Source organism: Urocampus carinirostris, chromosome 3 (assembly GCF_059441175.1).
Source record: "Urocampus carinirostris isolate Australia breed hairy pipefish chromosome 3, RoL_Ucar_1.0, whole genome shotgun sequence".
Classification (NCBI taxonomy): Eukaryota; Metazoa; Chordata; class Actinopteri; order Syngnathiformes; family Syngnathidae; genus Urocampus; species Urocampus carinirostris.
The window spans coordinates 25,085,125-25,103,977 of record NC_142351.1 but is presented as its reverse complement, the minus strand read 5'-3'; the positions used below and the strand labels follow the sequence as shown (position 1 = coordinate 25,103,977).

At 39.8% G+C, this 18,853-nt stretch overlaps 1 protein-coding gene across 1 annotated transcript in view; it reads right to left on the bottom strand.

The window, feature by feature from the left end:
- LOC148369269 (putative RNA helicase mov-10-B.1) overlaps window positions 1-9,901 on the bottom strand; it is a 32,276-nt gene extending 22,375 nt beyond the window's left edge. Inside the window, exons 1-6 of the mRNA XM_088331215.1 lie at window positions 9,683-9,901; window positions 9,488-9,590; window positions 7,477-7,643; window positions 2,161-2,260; window positions 1,933-2,074; window positions 89-335 (exon numbers count right to left, since the gene is read on the bottom strand). Of these exons, the coding sequence (XP_088187341.1) occupies window positions 89-335; window positions 1,933-2,074; window positions 2,161-2,260; window positions 7,477-7,643; window positions 9,488-9,590; window positions 9,683-9,822 (899 nt within the window). The 5' untranslated portion in view covers window positions 9,823-9,901. The remainder of the gene's footprint in view (window positions 1-88; window positions 336-1,932; window positions 2,075-2,160; window positions 2,261-7,476; window positions 7,644-9,487; window positions 9,591-9,682) is intronic.
- Between the last annotated feature and the right edge of the window lie 8,952 nt (window positions 9,902-18,853).

Here is an 18,853-nt window from a genome sequence, read left to right as displayed (position 1 = left end):
GTTTTTTTTTGTCCACATTAGACAATAAAGTGACATCTAGTGGTCAAATATTACACAATGTACCTTTAACAAAGAAACTAGTACTTACCCATCGGGTGCCACTCCATCAACAACTTTGGAGTCCAAACGGCGGTAACCAGCAGCCAGTCGGGAGCGTTTGAAAGGAGCAATAGGTTTCAGCTCCCATCCAAGCGCATTCAAATAATGAACGTGTATATCACGCATTATGTAGAATAAAGTTTTGGGATTTTTTTGCTCAAATTCAAAGGCCAATGTCACTGGATAGTTACCAGCCCACTCAAGATGGTAGTGGATTTGGACTTCATAGTTGTCGCCTGAAAACAAACATTCATATCTAGGTGTATAAATAAATTAAAAAAAAACTGTAATTATCAATCAAGAACTTTACGTGTGCCTGCGCTAGAAAATGAAACATTTTAATCATCTTTATTTTTTCTTTTAAATCATGGACGGCGCACTTATTGATCGTATTAACAGATGGTTTTACACCACACTCATTAGATAGCTATACCCAGAGATGTATTCATTTAACAGCAAAAAATTACAACCTCTCTCTATTTGAGGTTGAATTTCGCAATAAGCTCATTGATGCACTTGTTTATCGTTTCCAATTCTACTGCCAAAGTGAGTGTGGCGTGCGCAGAACAATATAGACATTTCCTATGTCTATACATACGTTTTGGAAAGCTTCTAGGAGTTAAGCTAAAGCTCACTCATCATGACTTGGATCATTTTTAAGCAAGGCCATAATTATTAGTAGAACAAGATACAAGGCCAGGCAAATAGAAAAATAATGGAATAGAAAATATTTAAGGCAAAGACTAAAGTCTGCTCAGAGTTACCTAAAAACGCTTGAAATATGCATGTTTCCTTAGCAAGGTCAACCCAAAAACCATATGCTGTAAGGGCCTGACTAGCCTTTGGGGTTCTTAGAATACAAGCAGTAGATTGTTTTCAATTAACCGTTTTAAAGATTGCTGTTCAGTAAATATGACATCTTGGTTGTTCAACCTGCAAGTAAGCAATCAATGGATTTCTTCTGAAACAAGTGACCTGTGATAGGCTTACTGAGATGAGAGCAACATTGTTGTAATTAGCACTCAACAGCAACTCTCAAATTGGGCCGATTTAAATCAAAAGGGATTTAGATATTTTACTTTTTCTAAAACAATATTACTCAAATGCCGACTTTAGACTAGATTAGATTAACATGTTATCCTTTGGAAATGCTTTCGGTTGATTTCTGCTTTAAATTTTGCATAACGTTTCTTTTCGTATCAGAATACAATTTAGATTATGGGTGAGCTTAATTGAAGTTAATGGTGTTCGAAGTCTATTAACTTCGCTAGAAATAGAATTGTATTCATTTGTTAAAAGTTTACTTTTTTAATAATGACAAAAAGTCACTCAGAGAATATTTTCATGTTTTGTTACAAATGAGTCGGGTGTATAAAAACTGAAAAATTGTTTGCTATACTGAATCAATTCTTTTGTAATCGAGTCCATGTAATGTTTAATACAGTTAATAGTAACATCCTGTATTCAAAGATCTTGATAGCAAACATTATTTGACGCTTGGTAGCCTACAAATACAAAAATGATCAAACTTGTTGTAGCCCTCGCTAGGTAGTATTTGAGGCCTAATCTTGTGGCATGAGAAACAACAAACAAAAAAAATCATTCTGATAGTCGTTCCACAATCAATCACATTTTCCAACCATTAGCACAATTCATCCCCATCAAGCAAACTAATTATATATATATATATATATATATATATATATATATTGTATTTTTGAAATACATATAAGTTTTGCATAAATATTTGTCGTTAATTAATTGGATTTACAGAATTCATAGGGTGCATGTGGACAGTATAGAAAGCCTGGTAAATGTAGAATATTTGGTTACCTGGTTTCAGTGAACGTGGATTTTTACGCGTCACCTTATGCTCATCCTTTAGAGTGAAGCAGCTCAGCTTGCGCAATGCAGCATAGTAAGTGAAAAGTATTGTTTGAGTTCCAGTGTTTTGCACATTCAGTTTAACTACGCACTGTTACAAAATGATAAAGAGGGGAAAAAAAAGCTCATTTGAAAACAAAATTAAAAAAAGGTTTTAAAAGGAAAATGAAAGAGTACCTTCTTCTTTTCCACCTCCAAGGAAAGTAACCCATCAGTAAAGACGTGGTCTGACTCTGGTCTGATGACAATGCCATATTTATCAGAAAATAAACAAGACCTATGACATAGAACAAAAATGCAACACATGTCAACTTATTTTCTCTCATTAACAGTTATTTAATTCTACCAAAACTGAGAGCTCTAATTGAAATGAAAGACAAAAAAAAGACATTCATGCAAGCAAGAGTCTAACAATATTTTTGTGAGTGTCATTTCTGCTGTGCCAAAACCATCATAATCACACTTCATTTGATTTTCAGTTATCCCCGCGATGTGCTTAGAATGACTAGTTACTTAAGATTAAAATATGGATGAAATGTGTAGAAATCTGCTGTTTGTTGTATACAGCAGTGTAAATGTTTTACTTCGGGCCAGGTTTGTACAGCAGTAAAATAAATTGGTACAGTTTTGGCACCTCCCTGCCGTTTTCGGAGGCAATATGCACTGCGATTACACTGAGATCCAGCTCATCTGTGAAGAGCGGCATGACAGTCTCCACTGAAAAACGGTCACGAAATGATTAGGTGCTGTATCTGAATCGCATCAGGAGGCCTCATCTGCTGCTGGGAACCATGGAAACCAGTACTACCATATTCATGTGGGAGAACATTCCCCAAGCCGAAAAAAACTAGTTACAAATGTAACTACGGTTCTACGAGACATGTACGACCGCCACAGGCGGTGCTTCAACACGGGTCAACACAAGGAAGGCTCCAGGCCCGGACAACATTCCGGGGCGGGTACTTAGGGAGTGCGCCGATCAGCTGGCTTGTGTACTAACAGACATTTTCAACACCTCGCTAGACCAAGCCAAAGTACCATCATGCTTCAAAATTGCCAACATCATCCCTGTGCCAAAGAAACCCCAGATCTTATCATTCAACGATTACCGGCCCGTTGCACTGACTCCTATCATAATGAAGTGCTTTGAGAGACTGGTTAAAGAGCACATCACCTCCAGTCTCCCCTCCTCATTCGACCCCTTTCAGTTTGCCTACCGGACAAACCGCTCCACCAGGGATGCCATCTCCTCTGCGCTTCACCTGAGCCTGACACACCTAGAGGAGAAGTACACCCATGTGCGGATGCTGTTCCTGGACTTCAGTTCAGCATTCAACACCATCATCCCACAACATCTGGTAGACAAAATGAGACTCCTGGGTTTCAACACCCCCCTGCGGAACTGGCTGCTGGACTTCCTCAGTGACAGACCCCAATCAGTGCGGATAGGTCAGAATATCTCAGATGTCATCTACCTCAGCACGGGCTCCCCCCAAGGCTGTGTCCTGAGCCCCTTGCTGTTCACCTTGATGACACACGACTGCGTCCCTAGGTCCGCCACAAACCACATCGTGAAGTATGCTGACGACACAACAGTGGTGGGCCTCATCAGGGACGACAACGACCTGGCCTACAGAGAGGAGGTGGAGCAGTTGGTGGCCTGGTGCAGGCACAACAGCCTTGTCCTGAATGTTGACAAAACTAAAGAGATCATTGTCGACTTTAGGAAAAACCAGCCCAACCATGCCCCACTTTGCATCAACAACAAGGCTGTGGAGGTTGTCAGCAGTATCAAGTTCCTAGGGGTGCACATTACAAACAAACTCACCTGGTCCGTGAACACTGCATCACTGGTTAAGAGGGCACAGCAGCGCCTGTACTTCCTGCGGAGGATGAGGAGAGCCCACCTGCCCCCACCCTCCCTCATCACATTCTACAGGGGCACCATAGAGAGTATCCTGACCAGCTGTATCTCTGTGTGGTGTGGAGGCTGCAGCGCTACCGACTGGAGTAGTGTAAGGAGGGTAACGAGGACAGCAGAGAAAATAATCGGGACTACACTTCCCTCCATTCAGGACATTGGCCAGAAGCGCTGCCTATCCCATGCTAAGAACATTATCGGGGACCCCTCTCACCCCCATCATGGACTGTTCACTCTGCTAGCCTCTGGGAAGAGGTACTGCAGTGTGCGGTGCAGGACCACCAGGTTCCGCAGTAGTCTAGTCCCCCTGGCCATTAGACTGTTAAATGGTCAATCTAACATATAGTTAACCTAAATCTTAACGGCTGCTAATCTGACTTTTTGCACTACTGGCAGTTCTTTATAGCTTGCCACTCCTTGCACATTTGCTCTCTGCACTATTGTACTTACAGCGTTATTGTTACAGTGTTAATGTTACTGTTTACCTGACTTGTTAACCTGAATGCCCATTTTGCACATCTGGTTAGCTACTCCTCTTGCACTATGGTATGGTAAAATACTATACGTAGCCATAATACAATACAACTTTTACTTATATCTGTGCATTCGAGGAAACTGTGCGGGTCAGATGTATCGACATTTCGTTCTGTATACACGTGTACTAGAATGACAATAAAGTAGATCTGAATCTGAATCTGAATTCAAGCACAGAATTTCACCTTTGAGATATGCATGCCAAATTTAGTCACTCCATCGCACCCGTCTCATTAGGAATGTTTATAAATCCCCGTCTTATTACAGGTGAGTCAACTTCTGAATCTTCTTGCATGAACACAAAGATTCCGGTGACAATATGCTCATAGAACCTTAGACATTCGTTATTTCTTTCCATTTTGTCCCTACCGTCCACAAGAGCTGGCAAACATAAGGGCGCCAGCGCCCAGAGGACCATTCACCACTATGAGCAAAGACCACTGGTGGGTCATTGTCCCGGAAGAAAAAAAAAAATGTCAGCACTGACGGACCAGACTCACCACATCCAGATGAAGGCACGACCGCTCGGGGAGACCTCGGCAGAATGGCAACCAACCAGAAAAAAAAAAACGCCGTGCAGACACACAGTCGCACAGACCGGCCCATCCTACCAGATGATACTGTCGGCCCGCAGGATTAGGAGGAAAGACCGCATTCCGACTTTGGGGCGCTGGTGAGAGATGGCCAAGATGTCAACCCCTGCAAGTGCAGCCTCCACAAAGCAGGTGACAATCCGTGGGGCAGAGGCCAAAACTGGTAGCGGCAGACATTGTGGGCAAACACTGGTTGCAAGGGGTGGGCCAGACACAAAAGCCAGCAACCCAGAAGCCCGTGGAGTCCAACCACAGCCTTGGATGACCACACCTAAAAGCCCGGATGCCGTCAACACATGGAATGGCAACATACATGGGCAGCCGCCCACCTCAGGCACGAGGAACAAGGCGGAGTAGAAGCCGGGCAGATGCATTAACAGATCCACTGGCACAATGACATTGCCAGCAAGAAGGGCAGACTGCACCTGGCTGAGCGCCACACCCATAGCCAGGTTGGCGAAAAAAAAACCTCCCGCAACCGACCAGAGAGGCAGGCGGGCGGATTCGAAGCATAATGTACCTGCGGTCCAACAGCTGCTGTCGGCAGAGACATCCAACGTTCACCGCAAAAAATAAAAATAAAAAATAAAAAGATTCAGGACCCTTGAAAGGAATAAAGGACAGGGCCAGGAGACAGGACCTCCCGTGGAAAAGGTGGGCAGAATTCCAAAAACGGGGTGTGGGCCGATCCTGATACAGGCGCCAGACACAGCCCCTAGCAGGGCCGGTCAGCGGGGAAAAAGGGAAGGCAAGCGAGGGGGCGTGGCCTCCAAGACCAGATGAGATTGTCAGCCCGCAGCATTAGCAGGAAAGACCGCGGGTATGACCCAACTGAAAAGGGGAAAACAAACACATCCGACAGGAGCAACTTACCTGACCATATCTACAATACAGGGCCAGCCGGGAATAAAGACATGGACACTGCAACCCCAGAACTGACCAAAAAGGACACTTGATGAGCTAGCAAGCCCATCGGGAGAACTGAAGGGGGGCAACGGCTACAGCGAGAAAACGCAAGGCTAGTAATCAAAACAGCATTCGGATAAACCGGATGAAAAACACCCGGCTTGCTTGCAGGCAAACCCGGGAATAATTAGAGACAGCGTAAAAACTCCCAAATCAGATCCTGTAGCCCCCGATACTAGATAAAAAAGCAGTAGGTACCCACCACGATAGAAGATAAAAAAGTGACTCACCTGTAATTAGAAGGGAGATTATACACATTTCTAATGAGACAGGTGCGATGGAGTAAATAAATTTGGTATGCAAAGTTGAAATTCCGAGGTTGAAACACCGCCTCTGGCTATCGCTGGGTACAAAATAGAACAGCCTGGAGAGGGATAGGCGCCGTTAACTTATTGTGTCAACAAGTTATGGCACTGGCAACACTATTCACCACATTGCACAATGACCTACTTTTAGTTTGATGGCTTGTTCAACAAATCTAAATAAGAATGGCAGAAATCTCTGGTCTTTAATTTTAAAGTGGTCTCAACTAATACAAGTGCGTCATTAGTAGAAGTACAGCGTGTATCAGATACACTATCACAAAATGTGAACATTTTGGCTGTAGTTGGGTAATTGCTGAAATCATATACTTAGTGATGCTACGAATGGATCTGGATCTGGAGTTGCAAGTGCCCCGCACAAGCACATCAAGTTTCCAAACATACAACTGACAAATATACGGAAAATATTTAATGGACAAAACTTCCATTATTTTGTGCACATATTTACCGTTTTTTTTGCCTGTTAACCACAGAACATCTATGTTACATCAAATGACCAGCAGATGTCAACACTGCTAAATGAGCTACGAAATGAGGTCTCGATTGATCAGGTTTATAGCAAAGCAATTGGCCCAAAAGACTCGATACATTCACGGGGCTTCATCCCGCCATCACTACATATACTGTATAGGAGCAATGGATGTTCAGGTTTAATTCATGAACCGTCTTTGAGATAACTTTGCTCAGCTAGATCAACCCGGGGAACTCCCGTCTCCAAAGGCCACAGATCCTGCCTGACTTTGGAGGTTTCACTTATTCCATTCAGATGATACACATTATCAGCTGGTTGTCAAGCTGATTGTTAACAATCCTGGTGATTGGAATCAACTGTATTATGCAGAGAAACCTCAAAAACGAGTAAGAAAGATAAAAGTAAGATAAAAGCAGTCAGGTGTTGTGGAAAAAACATCTAAAAGCTCTTAACACATACTTAAGAGAATAGATTTAACTTGCAACTTTTAAGGACACCTCAAACAATGCACCCACCTTCGTGAATCGTAATTGTTTTGGGACATATGACATAAACAGATTCCAATCTATAATGAAATGTTATCAGTTTAATTAGTAAGTTTGTTAAAACACTCCCATACATAGACAAAGCTTCAAGTATATATGGGATCAACTTTCAAATACACAACATGTAGAGTCATTTTACCTTTCATCCTTAAACTTTTCAGCGAGGCATCTGGCAAATTTCTTATTTTCTTCAGTTGCAGATAGTAGCTGTTGAACAGGAGCACGTTGTTCAACAACATTCAGGACCATCGCTTGTTTTTTGGGTCTCCTGGATGTGTACCACTGGTCCACTATAGGCGCTTTGACCTGTGCACAATTACTTTTGTCTTGATATTGGCACGGAAAGAAACATCACATTATATTTAGCAAAAAAGTGCAAATGGATGTATGTAAAGGCTCACCCTGAGCGAATTTATAAAGACATTTTGGACCATTCAAAATGTACAATCACCTGGTCAAAAATGTGAAAAAGGGCTGCACGATTTTGGAAAAAACAAAAACTAATTGCGATTTTTCAGACCAGTATTGCAATTTCAATGTGATTTTCAATTAAAAGAAAAAAAAAACACACATTTTTTTGCTAGTTTTTTTATTGTGAGTATATAACCCTCCTGTTGTCCTCCGATCAAAATTACCTGCCACTGTGTGGTTGGAAACCCCGGAAAAATCTCCTTGAATTATATCCGATTTAACAATAAATGTTTTTTTTTCTAGATTGGTCCCAACAGTAGAAAAATGAAAAATTGTTTTTATCCATATTTCCATGTAAGATGTATGAATAAAACAAAAAAATACAAAAATGGTCTTTAAAAAGAAGAGAACACAAAAGTTAATCATAATCCATCCATCCATTATCTGTACCACTTATCCTCAGTAGGGTCGCGGGTGTGCTGGAGCCCATCCCAGCTATTTTTGGACAGTGGGCAGGGGACACCCTGAATTGGTTGCCAGCCAGTCGCAGGGCACACAGAAACAGACAACTCACTCGCTCATTTACACTCAGGCACCATTTGAACCGGCCATTTAACCTGACATGCATGTTTTGGGATTTTTTGTTGTTTGAACAAATTTATTGACACTAATAACAGCAAACAAACAATGTGAGGTTTTAACAACCCTTCTCGACAATCTTAACAGCAATCAAGCATATTCACAATTTCGTTATATAACATCCGTCCAGTCCAAAATCAATGTTTTTTTTAGGTCCAAACAAATCCACCGACACCAACAGCAGCAAACAAACACGACAATCTCAACATCAAACAAGCATATTCACAATTTTGTTATATCTGACAATATGACGAGACAATATGACGTTTAAAGAAAAAATCCTGACATTTTCAACATCAATTAAACAATTTCAGAGTTATTATCTTTTAACAGTAGTTAACCAACGTGTAAAGGGCAATACTATTGTGCAAGGGCATAGCTCTGCCATCCCACCCTCCCAAGCAGCATCCTCCAGTCGTCTGTGTGGGTCCTCTCCCTTCTCACTTCTACTTTCCACGTGTGAGGAAACCAGAGTGTAACATCTGTTGACACTATCCAGGGATCAGAATGGAGATTTTCATTTTCAGCTGAAATAGCCAGCGTCCAGGAATAAACCACGGCGGAGCCCCCCCCAATTTTTCTAACGGCCGCCAGGATGCGCCAGAGCAATAAAGGAAAGAGTGAGACAGTCGGATTTTGAATTTGTTTGCTACGCAAGAGAAAAAGTGAAAAAGTCGGAATGCCTTTGGGGTTCAAAAACAGCGGAAATCCGCGGATCCGCGGAAAATTCTGATCCCTGACTATCAAAGATGTTACATAACGAAAATTGTGAATATGCTTGATTGCTGTTAAGATTGTCGAGAAGGGTTGTTAAAACCTCACATTGTTTGTTTGCTGATATTAGTGTCAATAAATTTGATCAAAACAAAAAAAATATCACTACGTCAAATCGCAATATCGATTAGATTTCAGTTAATCGTGCAGCCCTGGAGTGAATCATTTATGTTCAAGACCACTTAACAAGCCATTACTGTCATCTAAATGTTTTAACCGAAATTACAAGAAATGTCAATTTGTGTATGTTGTACTTGTAGTCGAGTTAAAATGCTATGACACAAATAACGATGGCAGTTTGAGAAGTGGGTGCATGATATCCATACCGCAGATTTGACACAAGCTTGAGCTTTGCGGACTTGTATTTTATTTGCCAGCTGTAGATGGTACAAGACTGAACTGAAGTTCGGAAGACTGGCCGTTTCATTTCTGAAACAAATAACGGACAAAATGCAATAAACGGACAGGCATTAAAACAAGTTACAATTTACATCAGTGATCTATAGACAGGTAGAACTTGCCTAGCTCGGAACTCGGTGTTGTAAATTTCTTTCAGTTCAGGTTTGTCTGTAACTTTTGATCGGTTAGTTTCCCTAAGATACGCAAGGAATTCGACCCCAGCTTGATAGTACGATTTCTTCTTTCTTTTCACTCTGTCCATCTTGATGTGCCTCGCTTGCTAATAAGGAAATACAAATGGACCAAGCGCGGCAAGCTTCCTCTCAACTCCTTGCTTGGTCGCTTTTTTTATATGCACAGCCCGGAGAGGCGGAGTTCGCGCTTTCCAACTCTGAGAACAAACCTCATTCACTAGCGGTGCGGTTCGGGTTGTAAAGCACGCGCGCCCAAAGAAATGATCACGAAATCAGAAGAAACGAAAACGGTTTCATCAGGAAGTTAAGAATATACAAGTATATAAGTGACAAAGACAAAGAAAAAAAGACAATGACAAAGAAAAAAAAACACATCATTATGTTCTTTGCTTTTTTGCCTATCCATGACACTTATAATGAACTGTTATTTATCCAGGGAATTAATGTCTTCATTTTGGAAACCGAAACTAAAATGCAGGATTACTTGGAAATGAAAGTGAAAGGAAAGTGAGACGGTTACGTTATAAAAGCTTACAATGACAATGAAATGAAAAAACAACGTGTATTAAAAGTTCCATTCAATAAAGAATTACAATAATGATTCAAATAATAAGCAAACATACATGGCTCCAGGGTTGGGTAGGGTTACTTTAACTTGATTACTTTCAATTACTTTTGGATTACTCCAATACCAAATATGCTAATAAAAGACAAAATAAACTAAATGGGGCAGCACGGCGGCGCAGTGGTTAGCGCTTGTGCGGCACAGTTAATGTCTCGGGAACCTGTCGTGGGTTCAAATCCAGCTCCAGACTTCCTGTGCGGAGTTTGTATGTTCTCCCCGTGCTTGCGTGGGTTTCCTCCGGGCACTCTGGTTTCCTCCCACATTCCAAAAACATGCATTTCAGGTGAATTGGCCGGTCCAAATTGTCCCTAGGTGTGAATGAGCGAATGAGCTGTCTGTCCCTGTGTGCCCTGCGACTGGCTGGCAACCAGTTCAGGGTGTCCCCTGCCCACTGCCCGGAGATGGTTGGGATGGGCTCCAGCCCCATCCGCGACCCTAATGAGGAGAAGCGGTACGGCTAATGAGATGAGATAAACTAAATGTAAATAAAATTACTAAATTTTGTGCAGGCTTGGGGGGTAACGGAATACATGGAACGGCAAAAATGATGTTGGCAAGCTCTTTGGATTTATTTTCATTTTGTTTCTGTCGCATTTTATGTTAGTTTTGCCAGAGATCAAAGAGATCAAAGCCAGGAGAGAAAGCTTACCACGTGTTGTGAGTCATAATTTTATTCATATTTACGGTAGTTTCTTTTGTCTTTTATTAGCATATTTGGTATTGGAGTAATCCAAAAGTAATTGAAAGTAATCAAGTTAAAGTAACCCTACCCAACCCTGCATGGCTTACGGATCCCTTAACCCTCAGCAGAGCGGGCCAAAGGCATAAGTGACCTAGGCGGCTCCTTAGGGCCCCGAAATCACTAGGAGGCCCTTTGTCTGTCCACTCAAAATTACTTCCACAGAAATACAAGAAAAATACTACACAAAAACTACAAAACTAGATATCAAATACAGTGCTTAAAAACTGCAACCTCATGTAACGGGTGTAATAATAACTTGTTTTATTGAAATTCCTGCTGAAATATGTGTATAGTTTTTGGTAAATGTCCTGCGATGATGAGTCCAACAGTGCCATCTGCTGGTATGGGGTGGGGTTTGGTTTTGGCTTCTAACATGTGACCAGGAGGCGGGGTTTGTTGTTAGTCTTACCAGAGAGAACTACAAAGGTAAGACATATCTTTTGGTGCTCCACAAAAGAAGTTAATTTTAAACATTATAACCCCAGCTGACAAATCTCTCACCATGCATAGTAATGTGATTGACATTGTCAAGCTGTTTAGGTTTATTTTCGTTTTGTTTCTGTTTTACTAAATATTAATTCCCCTTGTAGAGATCAAAGAGATCAGACCCAGCAGAAAAAGCTAATGTTGTGACTCATCCATTTGCAGGTAAATTGTACCCATTTTTATACTCATTATTGTTTTTATTCCTATTTTCTCATATACATTAAAAAAGGATGATGTTGGTTAAAATTCAAAATAAAGCAAAACATCTTGAATTCATTGTAAACGTAAAAAAATCCACTATACGATCTCTTGTTAAAAGTATCTTGTTAAAATGTAAAGATGTAAAAATGTATTGTGATATTCTAAAATGTATTTTCTGTAAAGTGGAAAGAAAGCTCTTTGATATGCTTTGTTGTAAGTCTTACCAGAGAGAACTACAAAGAGATCAAAGAGATCAGACCCAGCAGAAAAATAATAATAATAATAATAATAATAATTTCCTTGTATTGTCATTCTGTGTAACAATGTACACAGAACGAAATGTCGATTGCACCTGAGCTAATGTTGTGACTCATCCATTTGCAGAAACTGTAATAATAAAAACTTCATCATCCAGTCCAGCGTGAATGTGGATCTTTGGTGGGACACGTACACCGCGGTTACACTCATATATTACGTTGCTTTCATTTAGAAAAAAATAATAAAATTACTACAAAATACTACGACAGTTATGCTATAATACAAAATTCTACTACAGAAGTATTTACTCCAAAAATACTATAAAACACAACTACATTAATATTGCAAAAATACTAAAGAAAATTACAATTATACTACTGTGGAAATACTACAAACATTTTACAAAAATCTTCGTGATTTAGGGCCATACAAATAAAAATGACTTGACTTGACTTGACTTGCTTTGGAAGGCAGCACGGTGGCGCAGTGGTTAGTGTGTGTGCGGCACAGTTCTAAGGTCTTGGGAACCTCCTGTGTGGGTTCAAATCTGGATACCAGACTTCCTGTGCGGAGTTTGTATGTTCTCCCCGTGCTTGCATGGGTTTCCTCCGGGCACTCCGGTTTCCTCCCACATTCCAAAGACCTGCATTTCAGGTGTATTGGCCGATCCAAATTGTCCCTAGGTGTGAATGAGCGAGCGAGTTGTCTGTCCCTGTGTGCCCTGCGATTGGCTGGCAATCAGTTCAAAAGCTACAGAACTTAAAAAAAATCTGTCTTCAGAAATACTAACAATAACTTAAAAAAACCTACAGTAAAGTAAATAGCAAATGAAGTGCTTGAAACAGGGACCTATTTTGCTCTAATTGTGGTCATTTCAAAACCAATTTAAGGAAACTAATCTATTAAAAAGAAGTATAACATGTCACATGCGGCCCCATGAAGGCGGTTCTGATCCCCAGGTTCGTAGAGGCACCACTTTTTGTAGTGTGTCTTGGGCAAGTACAGCCTGGCGGTGCCCATTTCTCTCCAGGCCATTTTTTTGTGGGTAGGGGTTCGCTCTGCTACATGAAACAGATCATACTGGTTTCCATGGTTACTAATACCAAGCGAAGCGTCCTGATCTGACTCAGATACAGCACCTTCATCATCTGGTCACCAGCGTCATGTACAGCGTTATCACACATCAGAGATGAACCGAACTTCGGCATTGAAGGGTAGTGGTGTTTGTGTTACAATAATGAAACTATTTTGTTGCAAAATTGAAGATATGAAATTGTAAAATACATATAGCATCATTTGTAGCTTTCATATTTATGTTAAAAAATTAACTTTGCGGTTTCACAGCGAAGGAAAATAACTAAATGCTCATACTCGCAGGTGGGGAAATTATAATTTATTTTATATAACACGTGACTCACCTAACATGATTGTCTGGCATCTTGCTTCTATGGGTGCCCAAAAACCTCAAAAAGGCTTGGCAAAAAATGAGAAGTAACGAGCGCTGTGAAAAGGTGAAGCAACTTGAAGCTGTTTTACTGGTACAGCAGACTTTTTTCAGGAGACCGTAAGAGTCAAATGAAAATGCTACACAGGCGGGGTAAGAAGTTGCGACGCTGATCGCCAAGCAAAGCGAACCTTTCACTGTGGGTGAATTTTTTAAAGACTGTTCAAATATCGGCAGGCTGAATAGTCGGCCCTCACACATTTACAGCTTACCAAATCCGGCCCGCTTTCTTAAAGGTTTGGACACCCCTGCCTTACATCAAGTACGATGTCGCTGGAAAAAAACCCTCATGTCCCTTTTAAATTTTTAAACTTACCATAAATTCCGGACTATAAGCCGCTACTTTTTTCCCAGATGTTCAGCCCTGCGGCTTATTCAGTGAAGCGGCCAATTTACGTAATTTTTCTAACTAACAAAGATGTTAAAAATGTCAGGAAAAAAATGTTATGTGAATATGCTTGATTGCTGTTAAGATTGTCGAGAAGGGTTGTTCAAACCTCACATTGTTTGTTTGCTGTTATTAGTGTCAATAAATTTGTTCCAAAAAAAAAAAAAAAAAAAAAGGTGTCAGTTTGGCCAGGACCTTGACTGAGCCTCTTCGCTGAGAGCAAATGTCTCAGCCTATTGTCTTTGAAGTGTATTATGATATAACAGATAATGGATAAGGGATAATTGATAAAGAAAAAAGAACAATAAATCTATACAGAATCCTCCCAATTAAATTGTTCAATCAAAAAGAACCCATATTTTTAATGTAGGTGTATGAGGGCTAATATACCGGTGCGGCTTGTTTATGTACTAAATCGGTTTTTCTCCCGAAATTTGGGGGGTGCGGCTTATAATCAGGTGCGCCTTATAGTCTGGAATTTACGGTAAATCCACAGCGTGTAATATTTGACCACTAGACGGCACTATTGCAAACGAAAACCAATACCACAGAGCTGAAGGACGCCTGACAAAATCGGCAAACTACTAGGTATGGGTTCCACTTTGTAAAACAAATACATATGTCTCGACGTTTATTTTTTTTCACATTAGTATGATAATTAATGTATTTTTTCATAGTACTTAAATCAATATTGTTGTTTTTTACTGAATGTTTATAATAATAATAATTTCCTTTGTATTGTCATTCTGTGTAACAATGTACACAGAACGAAATGTCGATACACCTGACCCGTTGTAGCGAGCCGATGCAGCCGCAGCCAACAGAGGGCGCCGCCATTTTACCAATGTTATAAGTCTTTGGTATGACTCGGCCGAGGCGCGAACCAGCGACCTCCCAGTCTCAAAGCGGGCGCCTTACCATCTAGGCTACTGAGCTTGTATATACCACTAAGAGGCACAACATATTACACTCTGTCCCTTTAATGGCTTAAAGTATGGCTATCACTGTAAATTCAAATGATGTGAGGAAAACTATTGAGAAATTAAAAACATAATTCTAAAATACTTTATAATGCAATTCCATGCAAAAATACGTCCAAACCTTAACCTGAAGTTCTTGCAGGTTGGGAAAATAAAACAGATTTTAAATTCTGCAACTTGTTATTGAGCAATGTCCTTGCTTGATATATAAAATGAAAAAGTATATTGGATATGTTCAGTAGGGGCCTGAACTCGGGGACAAACAGACCCTCAGTGGTTAACATTCCTCTTTCCACTAAAGACACAATAGAAATCATGCCAGCGGATTTTAGGCCATCATGGTCTTAACCTTGACTTGTACTTGAATATTTACTGAAAGTGTCTCTTTGTTTTTTTTGTTTATTTTAGATAAGTGCCAATTTTATAGCTTCTTGCATTGGAGTGACAGCTCATAAAGAGAGGAGATGGCCTTCAGCCTCGGATAAGTTTCACATTCCCAGGAAAAGAATACTCCCTAATGGAATTTTGTTGTACTTCTATTCAAGTTGTATTGTGTAAGGAAAATGCTGCAATTCAGTTTACTTCTATATTTGCTGTGAAATATTTTTCCTCAACATTTGCTGTTCTGCGAAGGCTGTTCCATAAGCAACAAATGCACAAGTAAATGGCGCACTGACATAAAAAAACATATTGACTTGCGTTCAACTTGCGTAACTCAACACCTCCTTTAGAAGTTCTCCAATCTGAATTAAAAAACAAGGAGTGTGAAAGGGTTTCAGATAAATGAATATAAAAGTCCTTATCATCGCACGGGGATTAGTATTTGTCCGTTTTCCACCTCTCGTAAGAAAAAGTAATTGAGTTTTGAGTCATTTCTTTCCTCAGTTTTAATGTTTTGAGCAAATTATTAAATGATATGTGAATAAATCTACCATCATTTGCTCAAAATTACTTCAGGAAATTTTGCTAACAAAACATATTTGTAGCTATTGGGGATAATACATCTAAATAAAAATGCTTAAAAAAAAAAGACTTTCTGACAGTTTCGGTGAAGACTATCTAAAATTCAATGACGCAATACTGAGCTATTAACAACAATGTATTAAAAAGAAAGGAGAAAATTGCTTAATAATTAAAACAACGTCAGTCCTTATAAAATAGAAAATGAACATTCATGGAATTCCCGGGCAATTTGTGTAATTTGCCGTGACGTCGTTCATTGTTAAACAATCTTTTAAGCTACCGTAGTTTTTATGCTATTAGATGACTGTCTTTTTTACAGATACGATTTCAATCAATTACATGGATGCATTTCAAGCAAAGTGCTGGTAATCATTTTTTATATAAAGATGCATTACAACCTTGCAAAATTTATTTTAAACTACCAACTAAAAATTGAGTGGGAAAAAAAGCAAAACTGGTTGCTCCCAAGAACTTTATTGCAAAAGTCAATCAAATAGAAAAGTGAAGTCGATTAAAAAACAGATTAGATGTTCTAAATTAAGTATCATTTAAAACTTGTTTTACTATTATTTCTGTTTCAATCCCTTCCAATTCCGATCCCAGCATCCACATTTAAAATGTTAAATAAGTTGATAGCAAAATTCCTTTGGCAAAACAAGAAACCTAGAATAAAATACAAAACCCTGTTAGCTCTTAAAGAAAAGGGGGGCCTAGACCTACCCAATATTAAATATTACTATTGGGCAGCTCAAATTAAAGCACCCATCTTGTGGATTACTACAGACAAAGATACGATATGGGTGGACATGGAGCAGCGATCTTGTCCAAATATGCCTGTGGAATCGTTACCATACATATCAGCCACGAGGTGGAAGAAATTAAAAATCCAGAATGAATGGATTAAGGGAACTATTAAAACTTGGTCAACAATACAAAAAAAATTAAAAATATCAAGATCTGTGAATAGGGCTACCAAAATAGCGAAAAATCCAGACTTTAAACCTGGGGTTATGGAGGTAGGGTTTCAAAAATGGGCCCAAAAAGGACTGATGTTGATTACCCAAGTATTGGAAGCACAGGCAATGAAATCATTTGAACAACTCCAACAAGAATTTGACCTACCCAGAAATGATTTCTACAAATATTTGCAACTAAGACATTACCTCCAGAAACACGAGGAATGGGGGAAAATATGTAAGGAGCCAACTAAGGTAGAGCAATTATTAATATCGTATACAAAAGGACAATCAATAAAGGGGGTTATATCAAAACTATATAAAGCCCTGAGAATGGACCTCAGTAATGAGGACATGGCAGTTAAGGAAAAATGGGAACAAGAAACTAATGTAGCGATAAAAGACAACGAATGGGAAAAAACATTGAAAGAGGGACACAAAATAACCAACAGCCCGACATGGAGGGAGTTTGAATGGAAAGTAAAAATGCGATTCTTCTATACACCCTCTATCTGTCATGGACCAGAACAAGCACTCGGATCCAATAGCGTCAGTTAAAGGATTTATTTGGACAAGGTTCGGTGGAGCAGGCTTGGGACGTCGTCTCTTGGTAGCCGAAAGCCTCTTTGGACGATATGGCAACTCCGTGGTGAAAACGCGTGACGAGTAACGTAGCAGGTAAGTCGGTGGCCGGGACGGAAGAGTAGATCGTAAACTTTTAACAGACAAGGGTCAGGCAACGAGAATCAGACTTGGAATACACAAAGGGATCGTGGTACCTTGAATGTTGGAGGCTCACTCAGGGAAACGAGGAGTACACTCGAACGTCCATCTCTGGACGCTGACAGCTTATGTAGAAAGCTTCCACCAATCAGGAAATCGCGTTCCAGCACACCAGCTGATTACCTCAGGTGGCTCCAGTTAGGTAATCACGACACTATCACTTCAAAGTATAAAAATACCTCGAATCTATGTTGGCGTAACTGTGGGGGGGTCGGAGACTTTACGCATATTTTCTGGAATTGCCCTGTAATATCAAATTTTTGGAGAAGTATCCAGAGAGAAATAAAATTAATCACTGGCTGGGAGTTGCGGTTGGACCCAAAGGCTTACATAATAGGAATTTTGCCAGAAGAATTACTATCTGGTCAACAGAAATATATACTAAGGGTAATGCTTCTGGTAGCAAAGAAAATGATCACAGTGTCCTGGCTGAAACCACAACCGCCTGACATAAAACAATGGAGAGACAAATTAAAGCAAATGTACATTATGGAAAAAATCACTGCAAGACTTCAACTGAAACTTGACCAATTTGAGAAAAGATGGAAGCCTATCACACAAATTTTACTTGATGTCTAAACACCTCCCCCTAATTATTATGTGTGTTTTTTTTTTTCTTTTCTTTTTTTTTTTCTTTGGGTGTATATTTTGATGTATTAATTTATATATATATATGTATATATATTTCTTTTTGTATGGATTTATTGTATGAGCATTTATTCTTATTTTCTATTAATAGCATTTTTTGTTCTTTGTTGTTCCTTCTGTTATTTATGAGTGTGTCAAGTGTATATATTTTGTGTTGATGTAAGATGGGGGAATCAAACCTCTGTCAAAAATGGGTGTGAGAAATAAAAAGTAAAAAAAAAAAAAAAAAAAAAAAAACTTGTTTTACTTTGACTTGTTCCAACTATGACCACTAGAGGTTACCACGCACCTTTCCCCCTTCTTTTTGAGCCTACCGTGGAAAAGCAGTGTTGTTGGCCCCGGGTAATTGCATACATTTGTTATATTCAGTGTTTGTTCGTCGTACCAAGGTGGGTAGAGTAGCCAAAAATGTTACTGAAATATAAATACTTTTGCCTTAGAGTAATATTACTCAAGTAGAAGTAAAAGAAGTCATCCAAACATTTACTTGAGTAAAAGTAAAAAGTACTTGATGAAAAAAATGACTCAAGTACAGAGTAACTACGGCGACGTCGTATCTTGTTTT